This window comes from Ixodes scapularis, unplaced genomic scaffold, assembly GCF_016920785.2.
Source record: "Ixodes scapularis isolate PalLabHiFi unplaced genomic scaffold, ASM1692078v2 PGA_scaffold6__148_contigs__length_123643588, whole genome shotgun sequence".
NCBI lineage: Eukaryota > Metazoa > Arthropoda > Arachnida > Ixodida > Ixodidae > Ixodes > Ixodes scapularis.
Genome location: NW_024609881.1, coordinates 8,728,345 through 8,753,916, shown reverse-complemented (window position 1 = coordinate 8,753,916; position 25,572 = coordinate 8,728,345). Strand labels below are relative to the sequence as shown.

Genomic DNA, 25,572 nt, shown 5'->3' with positions numbered 1-25,572 from the left:
GGCACACAGCCAGGGGGAGGGGGGGGGGGGGGGGGGGGGCATGGCCCCCCCCCCCCAAAATCTTCCATTTTGCTGAAGCCTCCTCTCCCCCCTCCCCCCCCTCATACAGCATTTTGTCATGGGTGGGCTCCCCCCCCCCCCCCCCCCCCCCCCCCGAAACGAAATCTTGGCTACGTGCCTGGTACTAATGACTAATAACCTAACGCGGAATAGCGGAATACTACTCATACTGAATATGTAACTAATACAGCTAATCGCATGCTCGGCTTCGTCAAAAGAAACTTCCCTCTCGCACCGCTGTCCTTAAAACTGCTTCTTTATAAATTCTTAATTCACAGCAAGCTCAAATATGCATCCACTATCTGGGATTCTGCTAAAACTCTCGCATTATCGCTAGAAGCCGTTCGAAACCGTTTGTTTCATACTAGGCATCTATCCTCACTCATCGAGTGTGACAGCAATGAAAATGACCTTAGGGCTGCCCGACCTCCCCCTCCGCACAAAAGTATGCCGGCTTGGCTTACTTCCCAAGGTCTACCCGATAACCCTTCACCGTGTCAGCCTCTCTTAACGCAACCATCTTATCTCTCATCACGTGTCAATCATCGAAATAAAGTAGGCATCTCCCTTTGTCACTCGTCAGGTTTTCCTCGGTGTCTTACACCCACAACATCTCTGGATTGGAATCGCTTTCCCGCCTCTATCACCAACACACCATAAATCCCCAAAGAGGCCTGCCCCAGAAAGGCCCCCTGTTTTTGGCTCGATTTGCTATTTTATTTTGAACACCAAAAGATAGCCCACTGTTGGGATCAATGATGACTTTGGCGTAAATGCGTCTAGTTAGCTATGGCAGGATATAAGAGAACATTGTTGACTGGGAAGTACAGCCAACAACTCCTAGAAGAGAAGGCCGTAGCGCTCCGAGTGGTTCAACACAATGTCGGAGAAGGAGGTCCATAGCGCAACTATGTGAGAAATATTTCTGGTATCGACGTGAAGAAAACGTTTCTTGTCGAGCAACGCGGGTTGTTCGTGAGCGTTTATCCGACATTAATATGTGTTTTAAAAGCGCAGTATTTTACAATTTATTATATATATAATATAGACGTAATATACAACGCGTCACCAAGGTTGAAAGTACCAATTTTATATTTATGATTATCCCCGTAACCGCGGGACTACGTGCAGTCCCGCAGAGCCCCACACTTTTCGAAGGAACCGGTCCGCTGCGACGTTTTCTTCCGTCGTACAGGCTCAGATTCTGGTAAATTTACGTTGAGTGTGAGCTGCTGACTGTCTAAAAAAAAACGCTGAGACTTTCAGAAGGGAAGGGAACCGAAAAAAAAATCCAGTCATTGCCGCAGGGAGCGCACGCGAGCAAGAGATGGGTCGACGACAATAAGCCTCCCACACTGCAGCCGCTGCTCTCGTGTGTATGTGTGTGTGGTTCTTTTGATCCTTCCTGTCGTTTCTTGGTCGTCACCGCAGTCTCGGGTAGTTTTTTTTGTATTCGCTTGATACTACGGCATTTACGTGGATTCGCGGAACAAGTCCTGCTACGGTTTGACTGACGTGTGTGGCAACTAGCCATTGATGACACTGGCCGATTATCGATAGACCTCTCTTTCGACAGAGAGATACTTAAAAGTTTGTGTTCAAATGTTTTCGTCACGGATATTGTGGGGCGTATGGATACGATCTACAGGTGAGGAACAACTTAGGTATTTAGCATTCTTGCGGTCATGTGGGACGCGAGTAAAGTGCTGCAGTCGGGTTGTTTTTTTGTTTTTGTTTTTCGTGATAGAATGGCATCTTGTTTGTCGTTATCGATGAGCGGTTGCAATGACATTTGTAAATATGCGTGGTAATATTCTAGTTTTCACTGGAAGGTGAATAACAAGTCTGTGCGATTATACAAAGTGTGTTGTTTGTGCTTATGTGTTTATTTATACTAATGTTATTTTATTGCCTTTACCGCTTTTATCCTAGAATCTTACCTGTATTAAGGTAATAGCATTATTGTATACAAATAAGATATTTTGTTGCAAGGCAGATCGAGCACATAGGAAGAAGTAAATTAGTTAACTTCAAATAGTAAGTTTTGTACCCCTGCCACACGGAAAAGTTAATATATTTTCATTAAATGATATGGGACTTAATCAGCTCGCGGTCTTGAGTGATTATACGAGCGTCGCAAGCTGATTTGTCGACCCCACAATGTCATTCCATCGAAATTACATTACTCTTGCCATGTGGCCGGAGCACGATGCAAGAATTCAGTGACTGCACGCGATAGCCTTACTTACATGAATGTAAGTGACACCTGTCTAGCCGTGTCCGCGTTGACTATGTCTACCTGATTTTTAACTGTAATCTGTTTTGCTGTGTTCAATCACTGCGTGTCTCGCCATTTTGTCAAAGTCTTTCTGCGTAGAACATGCATTCCTACAGCAATAAGTGCGTGACTCAATGTTTTTTCTTATACACCTACCTCGTACCATTTCATACCGATTATTTGGCGGTGTAATGTTTTGCCCGTGTAATAAAATATTTTCGAGACCCCTTGCTATGTGCAGCATTCATTTTAGCTCATAAGACACGCGCATGTGACTGAAAGCGCGTTACGACGGTCGATCCACGCGCGTTGCCTTCGCTTCGACGCGCCCCCCCAATGGCCTTCCTCCAGCACGTCACGAGAAGAGCGCCACGGTCTTCTCTTCTAGGAGGTGTTGGTGCAGCCCTCTTTTGCTTCATTTCCTCTCGTTGCAATAATAAGTTTCACAGAGACACGTAATCTAAAAATAGTATTTTTTCCCCCTCGCTGCAATAACAAGTTTCACAGAGACAAATAATCTAAAAATAGCATTTCTTCAACTTTTCTCAAACACACAACGAAATTAAGTCCACTTCTTATTTTCCCCCAATTTTCTATTGATTTTAGGTGGGCTATCTCTGGGGATTTTACGGTAGTCGAAAGTGCTCAATTTAAAATTGCCATTTGTGAATTTCTTTTGTTATCTGGATCAACAGTTTCGTGTTACGTTTAACTGCCTCTAAATATCTTTGTGCATGTATTTCGACGCTCTGTTTGTTTTACATTCGACCGCCTATATTTCTCCGCTCATGTTATTCGGGTGCTTTTCATCCATTCCCCTCTGTAATGCCTTAGGTCCCCGAGGAAGGAAATAAATCAAATTAAATAAATAAAGTAAACAAGCACAGGCCAAAGGCTGAGCACTCGAGAGAAATTCCCAGCAGTTCTCGCCTTATTGGCGACTATAAATCCTTTCAAGACGAGATATGGGGACGTCTTATTAAAGCCTAGCTTTGCCTCAACACGGCGCAAAGATGTACAATTTTTATGATGACAATGACAGAACAGAGCAATTTCAGTTTCGGCGGTAGTTGCGTGTCGACGTGAGAGGCCCATCGCGGCCAGTGTTGCAACATCAAGAAGCCCCGAAAAGTTGCCGTATCCAAAGCGGGAGCAGGCAAAAAATTGAAGGAGCACCCTTTAAAAGGCAACTCCGCTCCATTCCCAATATATCGGGATAATGAGTGACTTTGCATTAAAATGGCCCAGTAGAAGATACTGCGTCGTATGCTTCGTGAAAAACGGGACGTATATATTTAAATACAATTTTAAACACGAGCAGAAATCGAAACCGAAACTTTGGCTCAGTCCAGCAATATTAACCTCGGGCCGCCAAGAACGTGGCTAACACGTGGTACGAGATCTCAAAAGATCTTCTAGCCCAGCAGTTCTCAAATGGGTGTCCACGAAGGCATTCTAGGGGTCCACAAAGCCTTGCCTTGTCAGTCAAGTTTGGCAATAAAAGTTGTCTTTTATCCGATTGAGAGGAAACATTCCAATTTTTGGGTGAGTTTACTCGCGTGTATGTCAATAAGAGAGGTCTACTTCACATGAGCCCTTAGTTATGTACATGTGTTAAATCATTATTATATGTAACCTCTACCTTTCCTCTCCTCTCACCCCGCACGGGGTCCTCCATCATCTCCGCCGATCCACAGGGGGTCTGCGAAAGATCATTGGCTGAGAACCACTGCTCCAGGCAACGACGAGCGGGATTGGAACAGGCGTGTGCAAGGCGAAAGTGTCGTCTGCACCGCCGTCTTCCCCACATTTTGTCGTCTACGACATTCGACGACGTCTGCCCAACTATGGCATAGGTCTGCACACGTAGTGTCCGTAGTGTGAACAAAACTCCGAGAGACAATAATCACGAGCGACGAAACAACGGCGGTTGTGACGCGGGAGACGACGGTAATGGCGGGACCACGGTGGGGCGGCCGGATGGCTCCCAAGAAGCATGCTGCGTAGGCGCCTTAGGCCGATCACGTGGACATGGCTGAGCGCCAAGAGGAAACGTTGCTGACATCACCTGTTAGGCTTGCCCGAAGAAGTAAAAACAAGCAGAAAGGGGCAATGGTGATGATGTTTAGCTCAAGGTTGGCTACTTCCGTGCCATAGCCTCAACCGCACTGTTGATTGTGCCTCCCTTCGCCCGCTCGAGTCAGCCGATTCCGGCAACTTTGTGAGATGCAAACTTTGTCGGACCGTTTGAGAAACATTTCGAGAGAACCATGCGGTAATATTTGCTGTCTTCCCAGCTGATACTTCAAAGACTGAAAAGAAGCGGAGTTCCCTTTGACCCTCTCACGTTTGGCTGCAAACGAGTACTCGTGCTCCCACGCTGGCGCTGCCTACCAGCTGGCTCTGCAACTGCCTTACAATAGACTCAAAGAAGGAATTATTTGAAAGACCAAAAGTACTACTTGCAAGTCCTTTATAACATGGTCAAAGGTTTTATGAGCGAAAGGCGCAAAAATATAGAAAATGTGCAGAAATGTCCAGCGTTCCACGGCCGCCCGACAGACCTCCTGGAAAGATATTGCCAGAGGTCCAATGCACTTGGTTGCAGCCCAGAGTGCCAGTGAGCCTCTCCTTCACACGCTGGCCACTGCTTACGAGCGAGTACACCTATCCACGAAGAAATGCGCCGGAGCCACCTGTCGGATGGCCATGGGACACCCGCCATTTCCCTATACTCAAAATTTTTTTAAGCAGCTTTCTATTGGCTTCCAAACTTTAGAAAATGTCCGTTTGCGTTGCATTCCTACTCGAAGGTACATTTGATCTTGCCTACGAGACCTTTGCTCTAGTACGCTTCCAGGGCCACCTTAAAGGTGCCCCGTGCACTCGGCCATTCTCGAGTGGGCGACGACGAGGGTACGGTGCCCGGAACGCACCTTTGACCGGTGTGCCCGTGCATCCAAAGTGGTACCAAAGTGGCAACAAATGACATCGCAGAAACCGGAGAATCACGCCGTCGGACGTCGCCACCCTGGGAATCGGTCGTACAAGTTCCGGTAAAAAGCTCGAGTCAATGCGAGTGTCGCCGTCGAGGCGTCCGTGGGGTGTCGAGCCGGATGGCGACCAGCAGCGGAACGGGTGTCTGCCGCATCCAGCACCGTCGCTGCGACACCGCCAGGATTGCAGCCGGCAACGACCCGACGCTTCTATGGCATAGTTGGACGGAAATCGAGAGACAACCTCTTTTTTAGACGCACGCACCGGCCACGTTCCTGGCACCTTAACGATGGGGACCGCGGGGGGACCCACCTGCGGCCCGTCGGGGTCGCCCAAGCCAAAGTCGAGGAAGAGGTCGAGGTCGCAGCCCCGGGCGCCGTAGCCATTGACGGACGACCCAAACAGGTCCAGGCTGCAGGCGGGGAAGAACTGGCGCAGCAGGCCGCACAGCCGGGAGCAGTACTCGGCCCGGGCACGCTTGCTCTCCTCGCTCAGGGAGACCAGCTCGCACAGCCTCCCCACCTGGGCGTCCAACTGCCCCGAGGGACAGTCAATCGACCCTCTCCGATACTTTCGGGAGGCACTATCTCACGGATAAAGTCTAAACCGGGGGTTGTCTTCCAACCATTAGGAACCCAATGACAGCCGAGAAACCTCGTGCCGGCATTGACACAATAATACTCTGTTTCAGCTTAGTTCCGAGCGTGGCCAAAGCTACGGGTGGACGCGACTTCTCTCGCACTTTGCGTATCACTCCACACATATTCTGCGCAGAGGTGCACAAAAGTCCGAGAGAGACATATCGTCTGCTATGGGAGTATCGACGGCATACAGGGGCGGATACAGGTATTTCCAGAGGGAGGGGGGCATCACCTGTTGGTATCATAGGTATAAGAACCCCCCCACCCCGTTTCCATGCCCTGAATTTTAGATTTTACACATGCAGAATTCAAGAGGAGGGTCAGGACACCCAGATCCCCCCCTCTGAATCCGCCACTGACGGCCTTGTCTGCTACATAATTAAAAATGTCATTTCGCATCCCGAAATAAAACTCCGGTTTCGTGCGGTGGCCGCTGGACTTAGCGAAGGGCCATCGCACTGCCGACAGAGGAAGGCCGGGGCTGGAACACGGAAGTTCGTAACATTCCGTGCCCAGACGGGTCTTCCTCTCTGCCGTGGTGTCGTCCAGAGCCCACGGAAAAAGCGGGTTGAGCAAGCTCTCTAGGTAAACTGCGATTTCTCCGATTTCTGACAAAGCAGCGCGCTCTCTCTGCAAATGCATAACAGAAACAAAAGCATACCGCGTCCCTCCGATCGCACTGGAGTACGCTTTTTGTCGGTGCTCCACCGACACAGCACAGTTTTTCCTCTAACCGCCGCCTCAACACCTGATTTTAAGCCATTTTTGATCGGAGAGCGTTTCCCGCCGTCGCCAGATTAACGTTTCGTCCATCTCCCAACGTGTGTCAGCTACGATGTTCGTTGAAAAACTTAGCGATGCGACACGGTTTGAGATGCCTGACGACGCACAATACACATTTATAGCGATTTCGCGCCTGACGCCCAAAGATGCCCTTGTTCTTATCTTGCGTTGTCAGTGGAAATTAGGGAAACAGAAAACTAAAAGGATGTCCGGCAAGTTGACGAGGAAAGCATCGAACTTGAAGCCCACGATCGGCCGTTGGGAACGCAAAATCACACGAAAAAAACGGGAAAAAAATGTGTAGTAGTGGCATCAGTGTCGCCAGCAGGTAGGCGTTTTTCACCTAAGCATATTCATTGCTATATTATGAAGAAGGCATAGACTATTTCAACATCCACCATCACAACAGCTCAAAAACTATTTTGACGTCTGTGATGTCACTTTTGTAAAATGTCAAAATTATGGCTTTATTTTTTTGACGTCACCCTTCGATGCAGTCGTTGCAGTGGTAGTACTAGTGGTGGAGGTAGCCAGTTCATTGTTTCGTTCTTTTCTGGTGGTGTTGTCAGTGTGTTGACGTGTTGATGGAGTCATGTGTAGCGTGCCGAAGGAGTTTCGGCCCTAGTTGGCAGTGGAAGTATCTTATTCAGCGTGTGTGTGGGGACTGGCTCGGCAGTTGATTGTTTCGGACGTAACATGCCCGGAGGCCATGTTGTGAGCGTTCTGAGCTCACATGTCGTTTCGTCGCAGGTCTCACTTAAAATTCTGAATCTATAACAAAGGCGAGCTGGATATCCCTCTGTCTTGCTTCCACCTAGCAAATGTAAGCGCATATAGTACACAACACTGAGAAATTTGGCACAGGCGTCTTCGTATGGTTGCAGTCTCGCTTTGCATCTGGCTCCCGCCTTTTTTAACCGGGTTTCGCCAGATTGCTGTTTAGTAGATTTTCTTTTTGGTTCGTGCATAACGAGCGGGTTAACTACGAAGCGATTGGGATGTTAAATAAAAAGGTTGTGAATGCAAACATTGCCGCCTTGATGTTTCTTGACTGGTGCGAATGAACAAAGGGTCTGGCGTGGCTGTACGAGAAACGCGCATTTTCCAATCTATTGCAAATTTCCTGGCATGACATTCAGCTCCTTTGTCTATATAAAACGTGCGAAATAAATCATAAAAAGCAACAGTGCCGCATTCCGTAATGTTTGCCACAACCAGGCAAACGTCACGTGCGGCCTGGTAGCTAATCTTGTACTTTGAGAAATTTTTTGCATTCCACATCACTTAAAAGGTCATAAAAAATGCTGTCGACTGCACATTTGATTTCGCGAAATGCGCGTTCAACTGCGCCGCCGCATTGAAGCAAGATGATGTTAGTGTGATCGCCACTTTCGATCACTTTCCAGCTTGTACTCCGAAGCTCCAAAGTTCTAACGCTCTAAATTCCAAGCTAGAGATGTCAAAATAAGGAGAAACAAATATTTTGACGGAGACGTCAAAATGATTTTGAAAATATTTTCACGCCTTCAGGAACATGCATCACAAACGCCAAAATATAAAAATTCTTTTAAAGGTGGATGTCAAAATAGTCACTACCTATGAGGAACCTCGAACATGATTTATTTCATTTACATTTGGATAATTAGTTCTTAGCAGGACACAACTGGAAAACTGTGAAATGTCTGCACACAAACAAAGTATTTCTCAAATTACACTTTTGCTAACCACTTGGTGATGCGTATGAACGCACTTTTCCAAGCGGTGAAACGCTCCCCAGCCTTTGGCTCCGCTCGAAACTAAGCTGAAACAAAGTAGAGCCAGTTTTTAGCTCCCGGTTCCTACGTATCAGGGAGTGTAACTGGAAGGACACTCTAGTTGGGGGCAGGGACGCTCAGAGAAATTTAGCAGCTCGGGGAATCCGCGAGGTGGTCTGGGAAACCTCCGTGGAACCCCGTTTAAGGACTACTCAAACCTGAAAGGCTGCTCATTGTTAAACAATGGAAAACACTGGTTAAAAAGACTGGGTCTATAGTCCGTGTCACTAGTTGCGGGCAGCACAGGCAACGCCAGGCGAGGGGAGAAATGGCAAGCACTTTGAAGACTTCCTTTCCTCTCTCCCTCCACTGCCCTCCTCTCCCGTCCCGCCTTCCTATTAGAGGCTTTTTTTACTCTCGGCCTGGCGTTGCCTGCACTGCACGCAACCCGTGCTAGACTTAATTCGCACACTTGCATTCGACTCTGGCCGGCCAAGACAAGACTGCTTTCTAAGCCTCTTGCGACGGCTTACGACCGGCTGCACTGCGGCACGGCCGGTCTTCTCTCGGAATGCAAGTATGCAAAGGGGCCTTTATTCTTGTTCTAAAGATTTTAACACAACGCATTTTATATGTCGTTTTCTATAAGAAAATTCTCCCGAAATAGCGTCAGGAAGGACCGACACTAACGAGCGTCCGGAACACGCTGGGAGCGTTACACAACATTAAAGTTCTACCCGGTGTCTCAACTAGCGGTCAGGCTCCTTAAATCGACCGTAAAAATCGATTTCTTAACTTATCGCGCAAAGATTTTGTGCAGCGTTGCCCACAGGTGGTACATTTTTTCTATAAAATTTGCAAAGGGTGAACTTACCTGAGGAAAAAGTAAAAAAAGAAAAAGGCTTAATTCCTAGGAAAACGCAGTGAAGCCACCGGTCTTCAAACCATAGGGCACCCTCAGGCCCGGACCCCCCCCCCCAAATTTCCCATTTTGCTGGTACCTCCTCTCTTCCCTCCCCCTCATACAGCATTTTGTCATGGGCAAGCCCCCCCCCCCCCCCCCCCCGAAACAAAATCCTGGCTACGTGCCTGGGCACCCTACTGTTTCAAGACCGGTGGCTTCACTGCATTTTGGAAAATGCAGCGAATGGAATGAAAGCACTGCAATGGAAGGGAGACAGCTAGGCCTACTTCTCAACATAAATGTATGGTGGGCGACGTCATACTTGAAAAGTCACGCGTAGAAATATTGCTCAAATTCATGGCATTCTGGGTTGCCTGGAGGTCTTCAAATGCATTTTTGACTAATTTCGCTATCATAACTAGCACTAATTATTTTTATACATCAACACGGTGCCTAGCAAATTACGATCTTGAAATTCCCTGACTTTTCTAGGTTTTCCCTGACAATTTCAGGTAGATTTCCTGACAACTGTAGAAGCGGTTAAATATATATATGACCATTACAACACAAGGCAATGAGCATTGAGCACAGTGAGGATCATTTTGCATGGGCTTAATCTAACTTGCATATTTCGAAATATTTGGGTTCGTCCAGTCCGGGTTAAACGAGCACTTTCTTGCCGCCGACATCGTAAGTGAAGAGGCCACTTCCGGAAACAAGGTGAAAACACAACGCTCAACCACACATGTTTTCGTGCTGCCATCCGGTTTTCCACAACCAAATGGCAGCATGGCCGCCAGATGCACACTTTCGAATACTTTCGGCTTAAGGCTTGCATTGGAGTCTGCGGCTTTCCCATTTGTTACTTATTCTAGTAGCTCCAGCTGGATCTAGCCTAGTGTGGCACCCTCAATCCAATCAGATCCAAGGCTTGGAGTGGATTTGTCGGCTGTTCCGTTTGCATCGGGTAGCACACTCTACATCGGGTGAGCAGAGCCCGCGCTCCTCTCTAAGCAGAATTTATTGCCTATCTTTCTACCCCCAAGTCCTCAGGTCTTTGCTCAGGGCACTCGATGGCGTTTCTGGCTCATTTTCCCTCACTGGGCTTGCTTTTTGAAAATATCCCTGACGATTCCCCGATTTTTTCCCAGTAATTAAAATTTCCCTGACAATTCCCGGTTTTCCCGGTCGCTAGACACCCTGACCAAGGTGAAAGAATATTAAAACACCATAAACCCAGGATCAAAGTTTTTGCTAAATATTGCCGTTTTCCGACGTGCATCTCGAGGGATGCTGAACGAAAATTTGGATTCCAGAAAATAATGCCGCAGAAGCGTAGAACGGGATATTCCACACCCAAAAACAGCTCATTCAACAATACCTAAAACGGATGGCCACACTTTTGGAAAAGATGGAAGCGATGGAGCGAGCAATGCAACGTCCCGATTCTTCTGGAACAGCTGAGAATGAGGGGAAGCGGCCTCGCTTTTCTCCTTCTCGCTTCGGTTCACCCGCTCGAGGGGACGAAGCGAAGGAGAGATGTCGGCCTCGTTCAATCGTGCGCTCGTTTTGCAAAAATACGGCCACCCGTTGGAGATACTGCCGTACAAGTGGTGCTCTGGGGTTCGCTCCAGCCTCATTTTCTGAACTCTAAATTTTGGCTCAGCATTCCTTTAAAGCGCAGCTGTCCAAAACTTGTAGCTATCGGACAATCTGTGCCAAATGCACCAGCAGCGCAGCTGTAGGTCGGACACTGTTTCAAACGCTCCCTTTTGTGTGGCATCTAGCTGCAGAAGCGAAGCTATCTGTACTTACGATGCACGAGCCCCTGAAGCCACTCGAATGTCAGACGACCTTCGGGAGTCCCCTTCACAGTGCTGGATTGGTAAGGATGGCTATTGTAAGAACCACTTGCTAAGCTACATTGTTCCCCTCTTTTATTGGCCTAGGGAAGAGCAGGTCACAATTTGAAAAAAGCCTCGGATTTCCCATTTTAAAATAAGTATTCCGGGCCCCCAATGTGTCCATAAGTGGGGTCTATTCAAGCGCCGCTTAACTACTCACTCATCCCACAACTTCAATCAACGCGCAGGTACAAAAATATCGGAGTGCATTTACGCCCTCGTTTACCACTTGTCACGGCAACAGCAGCTCGGCGCCGGCCCAATTCGCTACCATCGCAACGTCGTCGTACTTCCTGCGCCTCCTCCCTAGAACCATTTCCAAACTCGCGCTCATCGACTCCGCTACAAACTTTCGGAGGTCTAGCCGTAAGCTATGCAAGTTCGTCCGCTCGAACGGTTCTGCGCGTTTGCCAAGAAAAAGGGGCGTCGGCTACGGCCACTCTCGAAGTCAAAATGACTTCTCTTTTAGGCGCCCGGCCTCCGGTACGCACTCGTTGCAACGTGTGCTCCGGCCGCACGTGCACGCTTGAGGCACTGGGGGTATTTGCGAAGGACGACAGCGCAATTCCTGGGGGGTTCCCGCCAACGGCCGTCCCCGCAAGAAGTGGCGGAGAGAGCTCACCCCCCGGGCGTCCCCCAGCAGGTGCGGCAGGAGCTCGTCCCCGGGCGGGTGCTCGTCCACGGGGGGCAGGTCCCAGAGCGGGGGCTGCCGGCCCCGGGGCCTGCGGGGGGGCAGCTTGGGACGCACTTTCACCACCACCTGCCCGACGGGCACCCGCTTTAGGCCCGCCACGGCCGCCGCCGCTCCGGGCTCCAGGAAGTTCACAAAGCTGTACTCGGCACCCTGCAACCAGAGCGGAGGTGTCGGTGCCGAACGTGACACCCGAAATTCCGACCAGTGCGTCTACCGCATCCCCGAAAGCTCCATTTCCGCCCGACGACGTCGTGGAAGTGTCGCGGCGGTGGATGTGGTAGACGCCCCTTCAGTATGGGCCTTGATAGCTTGACGGTCCGCACAAACTTGGGCAGCCACCTTCTAAACAACAATGCAGTCAAAGCCACTTGTAGGTACAGTGCCACCCGCTTATAACGATACCACATGTAACGATATACCGTTTATAACGATCAGTTTCTAGAATTTCTAGACTAGAAACGCTCAGTTCCTAATCCAGATACAACAATAATCCGTTATAAAGATTGCATTTTTGGGTTTTCTGATCATTATAACTGGATTGCACTGTATAAGTATTTACCATGATAGAGCTCAGCTCCTAGGCGCCCGCTTCTGGCTTGAGCGGCACTGGCGTAACTGTGATGTGACCCCCGTGAGGTCGCGCGACCCCGTGAAACGTTCAGTGGGCTTCGTATACACGCACTACAAAAAATTTTCTCATGTCTGTCTTCGTTTTCGTTTGATGAGCAGTTTTGATCTGCCATGCTCCAGCCGTGCTGCCACATGTAAAAGGAGGGACTTTGGCTAGCCGATCTTTTAGCAGTAAAGAAAAAAGTGTGTCAAGATTTATCTATCTGCCTGTGTGTTGATGCTCGCTTCGTCTCCGTGACTTGGCCTAGGCCAGGCCTACTGGTGCAAACCTTGGTTCACAAGTGGCACGTTAAACTTTTGTTCACTCAGAATGTGTACACTCGAATAAGGCCGGCTACCTTCTCATTTTGCAGATTTTGTGTTCTTTTGGTGCGAAACACTCGATTTCCCTCGCCAGACAGTGCTGTGCTATGGGCATTTCTCGAGAGTTGAAAGGTCAAAGTTGTTTTGCTTCAAACGCTATGTGTGCAAAATACGGCAGGTATTAAGTTCCAGTGAGACTTAAGGTGGCAGCACCACATTATTCGCAACCTTGCATCAATTAACCGTTCACCTGGTCTCATCGGGCGTAACCTGCCTCACACCAATCTGCCTCAGAATTAAATATGCTCGCACCATGTGGGATCCTGACCAATCCTAGATCATGAAAGCGGAATTCCTGTAAAATTGAGCGATGATATGTGATATGTTTAGACAGAGACAGCTGTGCTGCTTATTCGACAATATGACGATGACGATTGACTGACAAGTTTAACGAGAAAGCATTAACTGGTCTCATGGAGCGAGCCGACGTCATCAGTTTGAGACACGAAAACCTTAAATCCTTTCTCCAAGTAAAACCAACTTTCAGCTATGAAACCATGCGAAAAGCGAAGACACGGCACCTAGTTTCCTCGATCCCAAAGGAGCGAGGTAAAGCGGATGTATTTTCGGCTTCAATGCCATTGGCTGGCGCACGTTGACGAGGCTCCCATTGGCCTATCAGTTTGAACGATCGCTCACCCAATATCGCTGCGTGTCCGCGAGGCAGCGGCTCCACTGCTCCACGTGCAAGGTCAATGCGTCGTACGCAACAGACAAAAGAAGGGAGTGAAGAGCGGCGTGCGTGCTTTCGCATTCAGAACTCATAAGAAGTGCTTAGGTGTACCTTGAGCCTTTTTTCGCTACATTTAGCGGGGAACCTGAATTTGTCTGTAGGCCCAGTGGCACCAGGCCACGTGACATCAATTTTTCTGCCAAATTTCGCAGGGAAACTGAATTGATGAATACGTCACGTGACACAACAAATTGGCGCATAGTTCACTGACGTCAATTTTTCCGCAGAATTTAGCGGGAAACTGAATAGGTGCATACAAAAAATGGTATTTTCAAATTCTTTTTTTTTTTTTTTTTAGGTAGGCAAAGGGTTAATCAGAGTCATTGTGAATAATTTTGAAGATACAGCATTCCAATCTTATTTTTGCTCGATGGTGACATTGTTAATAAACCCTCCAGCCTTAATTTTGTTTTTTATCTATAGAGTTTTTTGGTATTTACGAAGAGCGTGACAGCACCCTCCTGCTTTCAGCAGCCCCCGGTAAAGTCGGCAGGACACTCCTCAAGAGGGCTGTTCCACGCTGCCCCAAGGGACCAGAGTAGTTGCCAGAAATGCCACCAGTCGAGCGCTTCCCGGGGAAACCCGCACCCTCCCGCATTATGGGCACGTGTGATGAGAACTGCACATTTCATTTGGTTATCATGCTCAGATTTGTTAATCAAAGAGACACAGACAGGGTATTTATGCTCGTTAAGGTTTTAATTTGTACATGACGTATCAGAGCCCCACTACCCAAACACAACTTGCGGCTCGAAATTCATTTTCTTTCCGCACGAAAACCGCCGATCGAGAATTGGCCGGTTTGAGTCGCGCCAACTCTCTTTTCCGTAGTCACGGGCCGTTTTCTATGGTTTAGACACACACACCAAATATGATCAGTTGTCGATCAGCGAAGGCACAGACTCAATATTAAGGATACAGAAAAATATGATACCTATTTTTTGTGGTTTCTAAAAAGCTGCATATATGTCAATTGAAAAAAAAAAAGGTTCCAGAGAGAACTGGAAGCACTCTTTGCATTCTTTGTGCAATTCTCAGCATGGCATCATATTGTGGGAGTCGTGGGCTGGGCGGCTGAATGGAGCGGACCATGCAATGGCGAGCGAATGTTTGACCTCCCCGACTGTCCCACATACACTTTGCCGCATGATAAATGATGCAGCATCATTTATTGTGTGGCAAAGTGTATGTGGGACAGTCAGGGAGGTCAAACGTTCGTTACGTTCTGTCCCTCAATGTACAAGACTTCTTCTACTCAATTCCAAACAAGAACATGTTCAATCATGCACGCAAGTTTGTCGACTGCCACAGCAGCATCATTCATCATGCGGCAAAGTGTATGCAATGGCGGCAGACGACGGGCGTGGGACCTCTATTTCGGAAATGTCATTCGTGGTACCGGCAAATCTGTCTAGCTTCGAAAGAGAAATCGTTTACCGATCAAAACATTTAGGATTTATTCCTTACAACACGCCCGACTACCAAGCCGATTTGCACAAAAACGTCGCTGAGTCGTCGCCCCTTCTCCTGGCTAAAGACATTGCTCGTCTTATGAACACGAATTGGTAAGAGCTTGAAAAACGTGCAAACGTCAAGCATCAAGTGCTTAGCTTTTCCGTTTTTTGTGCAACGTGCGAGTTTTCCATCTGCTTAAAACAACTAAAAAACAAAAAAAAAAGGGGTTGGGTGCAGCCACGTGAGGCAACTCTCTCCTCCTCTACATTTCTTCCTCCCCGGTCCAGTTTCGGTTTCAAGCAATTGTGTTTTCTTTAATCTATTAACACGCGACGCTGCAGCACAGTATTGATTGGGTAGTCTTCCGAGACCACACTAAATCACCTGGCACAAAATAAAGCTATCTTAGGGAATGTCAGTGTCACTTTGAACACTTTCTCACTCCTAAGTGCTCCGAAATAAACAAATAAATAGATCGGAAGGTTTGCTCAATTCTCTTTTTGAAGTAGACACTACGGAATGCCCTGGGAACGTGCAAGTGTTGGAGCACTCCCTGGCCAACAAGGTCTGCTGCAGTGGAGACACAAGATGGGGGCACATACCTTCCTGGGGATGTTGTGCCAGCTGGTAACGTTCTGCACCGTGCCATACTTTGAGAAGGCCTCCCTGATCTCGGCCTCACTGGTGCGGTGCAGGTCCCCCGCGACAAAGACCGTGCACTCGTCCGGCCAACGCTCCGTGCGGGGTCGCTTGGCACCTGCGGAGCATCACCCCCTTCTCAAAGCCGCCGTAAAACACAGCACCCACCCCACTGTCGCCGAGAACTGGCTTAATCGTATAATTTGCACAATTCCCAAGTTTTGGAAATGTGAATAGTAGGGGCTTGAACAAAGTATTATACGATATGTTTATTCACCCATGCCCACCAACAGCAACATGCCTTCCCAGTGGTACATCACTTTTTTCTTTCTTTATTAAATGACAAAAAAAAAGGAATTGGAGATGTTGGCTGCCGTGAAGGCATGGCCGGCTACTCCACAATACAGACAAGACAAAACACGCACACATACTAAATCAAACACTCTCACACTATTGGCCGTTTTCATAGTGTGTTTTTTAACCTACTTTCGCAGCTTCGTCTTTAGACGGCCAGGCGCCCTGGAAATCTCATTACCTCGAGAAAGCTGGCGAGCGAACCTGCTGTCACAACTTTCTGCTTTAGGAAGTAAAAAAAAAATATCTTAAGACAGTTCCGACATCATTTAAAACAAAGGCATAAAACTGTCCACCGAGACTGCCATGAAACGAAGATTCTAGCAGCAGACGAGAGGCGGGAGCGCAGACCGACATAAAACAGTTCCACCTCAAAGAACAAGAAATAGAGCAGGCATATGTTCAGCCAAGTTCGACGGGAGAGGTATTGAACATTAAAATTAGCAAACTGCGGTCACGAGACGGCGTGACATGATCGTCAAGAAGGGGTCACACGACACCAGGTCACGCGATGTCATTGTGTCACTCTGCAACTTCAGTAATGCAACACCACGACGCAACACCGTCAAATCACAGTATATGTGACACCATGCAGCAGCAAGACATTGTGTGACCCATAGTGGCACAAAACGTGCAACTGTGGTACATATTCTACGTACGAGCTCAGAAAAGTGTGTAGTTAGATCATAGTGCAGTTTGAAGCATACATTCTTAATCCCTAAGGTTAAAAAAAGCGAAGAACATGGAAGCTTCATCTGTCTACCAAACAGGGAGAGCGCAGAGCCTCCCTCTTTTTTACCTACTATCCAAGTGCAAAAAAGCGACGTAATTAACACCTTGCCTACTCCTTTCTTTTCTCCGAGGAATGTACAGCAAAACTTTATTTCAAACAGGCAATTTGCATCAAAATGAGACAAAAACATTTCCTTGATTTCCAGGTGTGGTATCTAGCTCTAAAGCGGGACTTCTGATCTTATGGTCCTCTTTGGTAGTTCTTCACAGTGTGATAGTGCTGAAAACATTCAGGAAGGTGGTGAGCCCACCTTGCACTGTCCTCATTCCAATGTTGTTTCACTCTGTTTCTTATTGACTGTGCAAGCCCGCATCTGATTCTTCTCAGTGGGTGCAATATCAGGTATGCCTGAGCATTTATCACTTTCAAAAACAAGTTTTGGTACCTCTTCTACTAGAACAAACCTCTGCGCCAAAGCCACACTGTCTTAGCACAAATGCTTACAAAGTGCGCAATTTTTGGCTAAATAAAGCATTGTTCTTTCATAGAACAGGAAAACAAACGGGCAACAACCCAAGATCAGGTGAGCAACAGGGGTGGTTCTGCCATCTGCCAAAGAGCACGCTTAACAAGTGCAGAAACCGAAACATGAGTCATGCTCATGGTTCGGCTTTATGGTCCGTAAAGTGTGGCACGAGTAACACTCGTTATTAGTAGGCAAGGAGTTAAAAGTGGAAAGTCTACATAGCCTGTTGGGCTATAATCTCATCTTTTTGCTTTGTACCTCCCTTTCCAACACCCAAGTCTCTCTGCTCGCTGGACACGAGTGTTGTCTGCGGCAGTGGTTGCGATGCCCAGTGATGCAGACGACCGTTGCCACAACGGTTGTCAGCTTTCATTCACTCGTACGTAGCTCTGTATCGCGTTGCAGTTGCCCTAGTACCTGGCGCATTTCATTGGCATCTCCTACCGGATTATTTGCAGCGGTCGACTTAATTTGCTCAATGCACTGCATAGGTGAAGTTGAGGCTCTTTAGGAAGCTGGGGTGTGGGTGCCGCCACATCTGGATTACAGCTGCAAACACGGCCCTATCTCAAATGCTCGACCTACAAACTTCTGGAGATTCCATTATCAGTTTTTACGAGAATTGAGCTATGCCTGGCAATTTCACAACATCAAACTGACCATTAAAATGTACCTGTGACTAAAGTGTGAGCGCGCTAAGTGCAGGCAACGAGTTTTTAGGCTTACTTAACAACAGGTAGAAACGTTACTGACGCACTACAGGGTGTGCACTATTCAGTCGAGTATGCATTTCCTGAACCTTTAGCCATGCCATCCATGCCTCCCCAGCTATTTCTCTAACGGACGCATGCGTCTCTAAATCGGCAGCGGCTCTTATCACCTGGCTAGTGTTTCTAACATAAACCTGAGGATATCTAAACGCACCATTTGTGAGCACTAGTGTCAACGAGATGATTTGTTTACATTTCTTTTCCCCAAGAATAAAGACACTACCTTCTTGTCTTTTCTTTTTTTTTTCATTTTGTTTTGGAAATTTACACCCACAAAATTTGAGTATGATAAATAGCTTAGCTAGAAACAGCTTACAGAATAGCTCAGTTGCACTCCGTCCAGTGGCTTATTTTTTCCTTTTCTAAAGTCAGGAAGCTCTTGCTGGAAACAATGAATCAAATTACTTTTTGTTTTTTGCTACATAATTTTAGTTGTCTGTACTCCGTTTTATCTCAAGTTCGAGCACTGTCAACACTACGAAGGCTCACAGTTTGAGCAGAATTATTTTTGAGCTTAATATTGTCCTAGCAATACCAACTTCTGCATGCATATGCTCTAGGACCTGCATAGTGCAACTATCAAGGCTTAGTTACAAAGTATGTATAGTCGTGGAAATTCTGAAAAAGCTTTGAGAGCCACTTCAAAATAACGAGTGATTTCTAATTATTTTAAAATAAAGGCGGTCTTGCAGACGTTATTTCTGCTGTTTATTGCTCCCATTGGTTCATAAGGACCTAGTTAGCTTATTTTATGGTGCTCTTCTAGGTTTTTTCTTTGCATGTGCAAAATTCAGTACATTAACAAAACAAGCTAAACAAGAAACCAACACCATAGTAAGAAAAACAAAGATCAAGCATAACTGAAAATGAAACATTCAAAACGCTACCAATGCTACGAGTCAATAGACCTATTTCTTTATTACCCAAGCATCAAGCAGAATGCAGGGATTGGTGTTCCACACGCCGCACGTGCTGGCCTGAGCAGTATTAGCTTTTCTAAAGCAAATATCTAAAACAAATGGCATCTTGCATGCGCGTTCGTCAATGCTTCATCTTGGTTATCAACACCAATCCCTGCATTCTCCTTGGTGCTTGGGTAATATAGCAAATGGTCTATCGGGCCAATTGCGCATCCCGGAAAGCGCTAAATCATGGCATTTTTCGTTTTGTTTTTTGCCTGTGTTACCGCCAACTGATTTAATCAACGCAGTGTCTAGTGTTACGTCCCACAGAACCCGAAATAAAAATTCAAGTTACGTTCGACGGAACTCCAAATAAAAATTAAAGTTACTTCCGGCGTAACTTTACCCCAAGATTTCGAGCTACGTCCGACAGAACCCAACGTGAAAATTAAAGTTACGTCCGACGGAACTCGAAATAAAAAAAATGACCGCATCTCCACGTGGTGAATGATGTTGATTAGGGCGAAGCTCTGGTGGTGCTTGTCTGCGCAGACGCTGAGCCGCTGCATGCCGAGCCTTTCGTTCATTTTAATCCATGTCAGAAAGAGAATGTGTGATATGGAACGTGGTTATATACACATTTGAGCATTTTACCGTAGCACCCTCTCGTCTATAAACGTTGAGCCAATGCATGCAAAGTTTAACGTGATTGTATACGCATTTGACCGCAGCGCCCTCTCCTGTATAGACGTTGAGCGGCTACATGCAACGTTTCATCCATGACATCCCCAGCTCTTGAGTTACTACTAGGGATGCCGCGAACCACCCTAGGTTCGAATTCGAAAGGTTTCGATATTTTCTAACCGAACGGATGTTCGATTTCGAAAAGTTTCGATATTTTCGACCGTAGGGATGTTCGAATTCGAAATATTCGCAACTTTTCAAAATCGTGGGGTTTCGAAATCGAAAAGTTCGAAGCTTTCACGGTTTCTAAAAGTTCGGGTTCGATTATTTCGAATATTTGTTTACTTGAGGTTCGATAAAGTTCGAAAATTTCGAACTTTTCTAATTTGAAATTCGAGAGATTCGAATGTTTCAAATTTCTTTGGATCTAAAATTCGAAAAATTCGAACGTTTCAAATTTTTAAAGACATGAGGTTCGATAAATCCGAAGATTTAGAGTTTCTTTCTACATAAAGTTCGAAAAGTTTGAAGGTTTCAATGCTCTTTTAATGCTAAATTCAAAAAAAAAAAAAAAAAAAAAAAAAAAAAAAAAAACTTTGAAGGTTTCCGATTTTTTTTAAGTCCAAGTGCACAAAGTTCGAAGTCCAGTTTTCATGTTCTGCCACAGTTTCAGTTTCAAATAATGTTTTCACGCCTCACTGGCTTTCACGAAATCAGGTTTAGAAAAGTTCGGGTGTCATATTTAGACTGCACAAAGTTGGTCAGGCAATTAAATGAGACGACGAGTGCCCCGGATGTGCTGGAATATTTGCCAGTGCAGTGACGTGTAACAATAGAGCAGTAATTGTGACCGCCAGCCCGGGGTGGTCATTTACGTGCATTACGAAGTAGTGATCCTACGAACGCACTGTTTAACGATACTCAGCCAGTTCAGGACGGCCAGGGGCAGGCAGGCAGTTGAGGTTCAGAAAAACCTTGAAGTGATCTGGCAAACTGCCCCCCTACGCCCTTGCACGCTGGTAGTAATCCGATCGAACGCCGCCCGAGTGACGCTGGCATATAGTAAGTTTAGTTTTTACATGATGCAAAATCCTGAGACTAGGAATGAAATTTGAAAGAAAAAGTGTAAGAAGACAGAAAAAAGGGGACAGGACAACGTCTCAAACTCAACTCAACTGAAAACTCAGCTCAGGACAACGTCTCAAACTCAACTCAGCTGAGTTTGAGACCGTTGTCCTGTCCCCTTTTTTTCTTTCTTCTTACACTATTTCTTGCGAATTTCGTTCCCAGTCTCGGGATTTTGTATTATGATCAACATACACCAGCCCGCCTGCACCTTGACCACTTTTTTTTTTTTTTTTGTCATTGCTTTGGAGGTTAATTTCCTGGGGCGGAAGAAACGCCGAGCAAAAAGCAGAGAAGCTGACGCAACTTGAGGTCGAGGAGCGTTTTGTTATACCAGTGGCGTCGGAAGAGGAAAAACGGAGGGGGGGGGGGGGGGAAGGGGGGAGCTCCAGTCTCTCTCCCCCTCCCAGATATTTCGGACTGTTAAAGAAAACAATACGGGGAAAGAGGGCATGGTCGAGCTTATTTTGATCTGAAATTATTTATGCATATGTATAGCTACTGTGGCTCTTCACTGCATAAAAGATTGCGTAGATGGGGCCGGTTCTCACATGCAGCGAAGCGCTGATGTACCGCTGCTTACGTGCCGTCAGGTACTTATCGTATGCCATGAGCAACAGTTTTGACGGTGCGATACAAAGCTGGTGAAAGCTCCCGTCGGCACGTGCTTAGCACGAGGTCAGCGATATGCTTATTGCGCTCCGCTGCATGTGTGAACAGGCCTTTAGAAACTCGTTTTCAGGAGGCACTACTCGTCACATGCTCAGTGGCTCGAAAGTTCAAAGCTATGTCTTTTCGACCTAAATAACTGTGCCATTGGTAAAAAATAATCAATAAATAAACATAACAATAAATGCAAAAATAAAAAGCTGGAGAGAAAAAAAAAACTATCAAGAACCCGGCCGGAAGTGTTGTATTCTCTCATATTAAGAGGCCCAGAACTATGAAACAAGTTTCTCCTACCAAAATGTGTACAGGCCAAAAGAAACACGTCCCAAAAACAAAAAATGAGAAAAAAAAATATTTTTTTTATGACGTGCTGAACTTGACCAATTTTAGAAATCTTCCCCCATGAGTTAATTTATTCCTCAGCGTGAAAAAAACAATAAATACATTATTTTGTATTCTGCAGATGGTAATGATATGTACTCTCTGGTGTTAATTTAAATGCAATACCAAAACAATGTAGGCGAAAAAAATTACCAAGATTAGGGTACATGTTTGGATATTTATTCGAAACTCGTCTTGAACAACAATAATCATATCTTAAGACGACACTCACCTAAGCTATATATAGATCATTCTTAAAAAGTTTAACATCCCTACCATAAACAGCTTCATCTAGGGTGCCTCAATGCCCATATGTTTAGGCTGATGCCATCGTTTGTAGTACCCGATGCCGACAGCACGCGCTCACAGGCAAAATACAAAGAAATCGAGGAAACTAAATGTCGCCGTAGCACAGTCAGCGCCACGAGCACGTGCAGGGACACACTCTTTCACGCGCTTCAGAACAAAGAAAATAAAAATAAGCATTCGAAACAAAATGGTCAGATGTCATCACCCCAAGCAGAGCGCACGTGAAGGCACCCTAGCTTCGGCTATAGCGCGCTTCAAATATGGCACAAATGACAATTGTCAAAATCCCATCGTCCTTCCTCGCTCCTTCGGGAATCTTTTTTCTAAAACCAAGCGTGCCAGATGATGGAAATGAACGGCATTGTCTTTCGCAAGGAATGCGTCACCCGATGTAAAATTGTGAAAAAAAAAAATTATGAATGTACCTCTCTGCTTGAATCCAAATGAAACCGCCCGCCGGTCTTTCGAAGTTCAACGAGCTTCGAACTTTTACCCTAAAAGTTCAAAGTTCGTCAAACTTTTGACTTTTCAGGAATCGAGAGTTCGACAATTTTCGAATTCTTTAGATTAATAAGTTTGAAAGTTCGAAAATTATCGCATTTCTTAGCGTAGGAAATTCGAAAGTTCGAAAAGCTTCAAACTTTTTAGTGCAAGAAGTTCGAAAGTTCGAAAATCATAGAATTTTTTAGTTTATCAAGTTCGAAAGTTCGACAAGCATCGAATTTTGCAGCGTAATAAGTTCGAAAATTCTACTTCTGTCGAATTTCTCAATATGGAAAGTTCGAAAATTCGAAATCTTTCGAACCTTTCGAACCACTTGATTCGATCATCGAAACTTCGATTCGAAAAAAGTTCGCGGCATCCCTAGTTACTACCACATCACCACATCTCAGAGCCCCCTACTCATCCCGCAGCCGTGGCCGAGTGTTTAAGGTGATGGACTAGAAATCCATTGGGGTCTCCCCGCACAGGTTCGATCTTGTCGACTGCGCAAACATTTCTTTTTTTTGCATAATTTTTTGTCTTGCCCTACACGAGGACGTAAGCTCACGAGCACGATCACGAGCACGAGCACTAGCAAGATCGATGTGAGCACGGACGCCGGACGGACAAGGCTAGACCCTCAGGAACTTCGCCCCTAAAATTAAAGACCCGCTACCCGTTTCGACTTGGATGAGTTTCGTACCGGCGTACGTCGTGGTACCGGCACGCGTTCGTGTGATTACTACTCCGTGGTGCACGTTAAAGACCCCAGGTTAGCGGTTGTACTGCACTGGCTAAAGGCCCGTTCACACTCTTGCAACCGAGTACGACCGAGAGAGACGAGATCTGTTAAAACTTCTTAAAAATTTCTTAGGATGAGAGAACACACCAAATACACTGACATTGTGGCGCCATCTATGCGGTGACCCTGGAACTGCATTTCACAAGAGCGAAGGTTTTGCGGGATTTCCGAGGTCAAATGTGCGTAATACATATAAGAACGACTTGTTTATAACGTTGCCAAAAAATTTTCGAGCCAAGAAAGCAAGGATAATGCGCTAAAGAAATATAAAATATGCCGGACCGCCAAGTTTCCGCTGCTACCAAATAGATGGTGCCAGTGTATCCTCTGGGTGTAAGAGGTTTTAAGGAACCCAGTTTTAAGAGGTCGTAAGAGTGTGAACGGGCCTTAAAGGCCCGTTCACACTCTTGCGACCGAGTACGACTGAGAGAGACGAGATCTCTTACAACTTCTTAAATGTTTCTAGAATGAGGGAACACACTGACATTGTGGCGCCATCTATGCGGTGACCCTGGAACTGCATTTCACAAAAGCGAAGGTTTTGCGGGATTTCCGAGGTCAAATGTGCGTAATACCCATAGAAAGGCTCGTTTATAACATTGACAAAAGTTTTTCGAGCCAAAAAAGAAAGGATATTGCGCGAGAAATAAAAAAAATATGCCGGACCGCCGAGTTTACACTGCTTCCCAATAGATGGCGCCAGTGTGTTTTCTGGTTTAAAAAGTTTTAAGGAACCCAGGTTTAAGAGGTCGCAGCAGTCGCAAGAGTGTGAACGGGCCTTAACTTTCTCATCTACAGCTAAGAGACAAGTGACCCGTGGAGGCGTACTAGCGTCAAAACTGTCTAAACATACGAGCAACACAGTTTTTCTAGATCACGGTTCATATAAATTATTTCCGTCGGACGTAACTCGAAACTAGGGTAAAGTTACGTCGGACATATCTTTTTGGGTTACTTTGCTTTTTATTTGGAGTTCCGTCGAACGTAACTTTAATCTTCATATTGGGTTACGTCGAACGTAACTCAAAACCTTGACGTAAAGTTACGTCGGACGTAACTTTAATTGTAATTTCTGGTTCCGTCGGACGTAACGCTAGACACTGCGAATTACGCAATCGCGGAGAATGCGTTGTTGCATCGCAGTCTGTGAGTTGCTGGTTTATGTAGCAGCTATGTTTGGACCCGCTCGGATAGCTCCATTGAAATTAGTGCAGATACGTCCAGTATTTCACGTGCTGACCTTGCAGTTGAAAGTACGGTGCTTATTTTGCAGTTGCAAGTTTTAAAATCGGATGGACAAAAATTCCGCATGGAACGTTTAGCAAACACCGCAGAAGCAAAGAACCCAGCAAAAAAATAGGCAAACGCAGATTGTCACCTTTATCGTGGAGATCCTCCGGTAGCTCCCGTTTTTCAGCCATGTCCGCTTATTTCTGGGTGACACTAAATGCAGAGATTCGACGAAATTTTTACGATCAACGAGACGCTCCCCTACCAGCTCCACCAGCTCGCAGACGAGCATGCCGCCATTTTTCCAGATCGATGGATGGATAGATAACAACGGCTGTATCCTTTATAATATCGGTAGCTTGCGCCATCTAGCATAGAAGCATGCAGAGCGTCGTCTGCTGCTATTATTGTCTGCTGCGAACCACTGCGTGATTTTTGTCATTTTGGTAATTATCGCGTGTTTTCAAGACATTAATTTAATATAAAAACAGTAAATAAGGGAGTTCGCGAGCCCGGAGAACCGGCGATAACGGTGAAAAGTGTAGAATTAGTCCAATCAGGCGTATCGTAAGCTCTAAACGAAACCAAAACTGCGGACAACAGACGCGCGTTGTGTGGAGCTGCAGCCCGCCAAGGAAATTGAAGATCGGCGTTGCGGGAGCGCTGCGAAATCAAGTCCAGGCATCGACAGGACGCTTGGCGAAAACTCTTGAAAGAGAGACCCGGCTTTGATCATGGCGGGAACTACCACGGCCAGAGTCGACGGTGG

At 46.4% G+C, this 25,572-nt stretch overlaps 1 protein-coding gene across 3 annotated transcripts in view; it reads right to left on the bottom strand.

Annotated features, from left to right (window-relative positions):
- LOC8053594 (speckle targeted PIP5K1A-regulated poly(A) polymerase) overlaps positions 1–25,125 on the bottom strand; it is a 66,895-nt gene extending 41,770 nt beyond the window's left edge. The window contains exons 1-4 of one of the 3 annotated variants that reach the window (XM_029971124.4): positions 24,952–25,125; positions 15,799–15,953; positions 11,944–12,165; positions 5,648–5,869 (exon numbers count right to left, since the gene is read on the bottom strand). In XM_029971124.4, coding sequence (XP_029826984.2) covers positions 5,648–5,869; positions 11,944–12,165; positions 15,799–15,953; positions 24,952–24,994 — 642 coding nt within the window. In that variant the 5' untranslated portion in view covers positions 24,995–25,125. The remainder of the gene's footprint in view (positions 1–5,647; positions 5,870–11,943; positions 12,166–15,798; positions 15,954–24,951) is intronic. The other 2 variants (XM_029971127.4, XM_029971126.4) reach the window with 2 other exon arrangements.
- Positions 25,126–25,572: the final 447 nt, after the last annotated feature.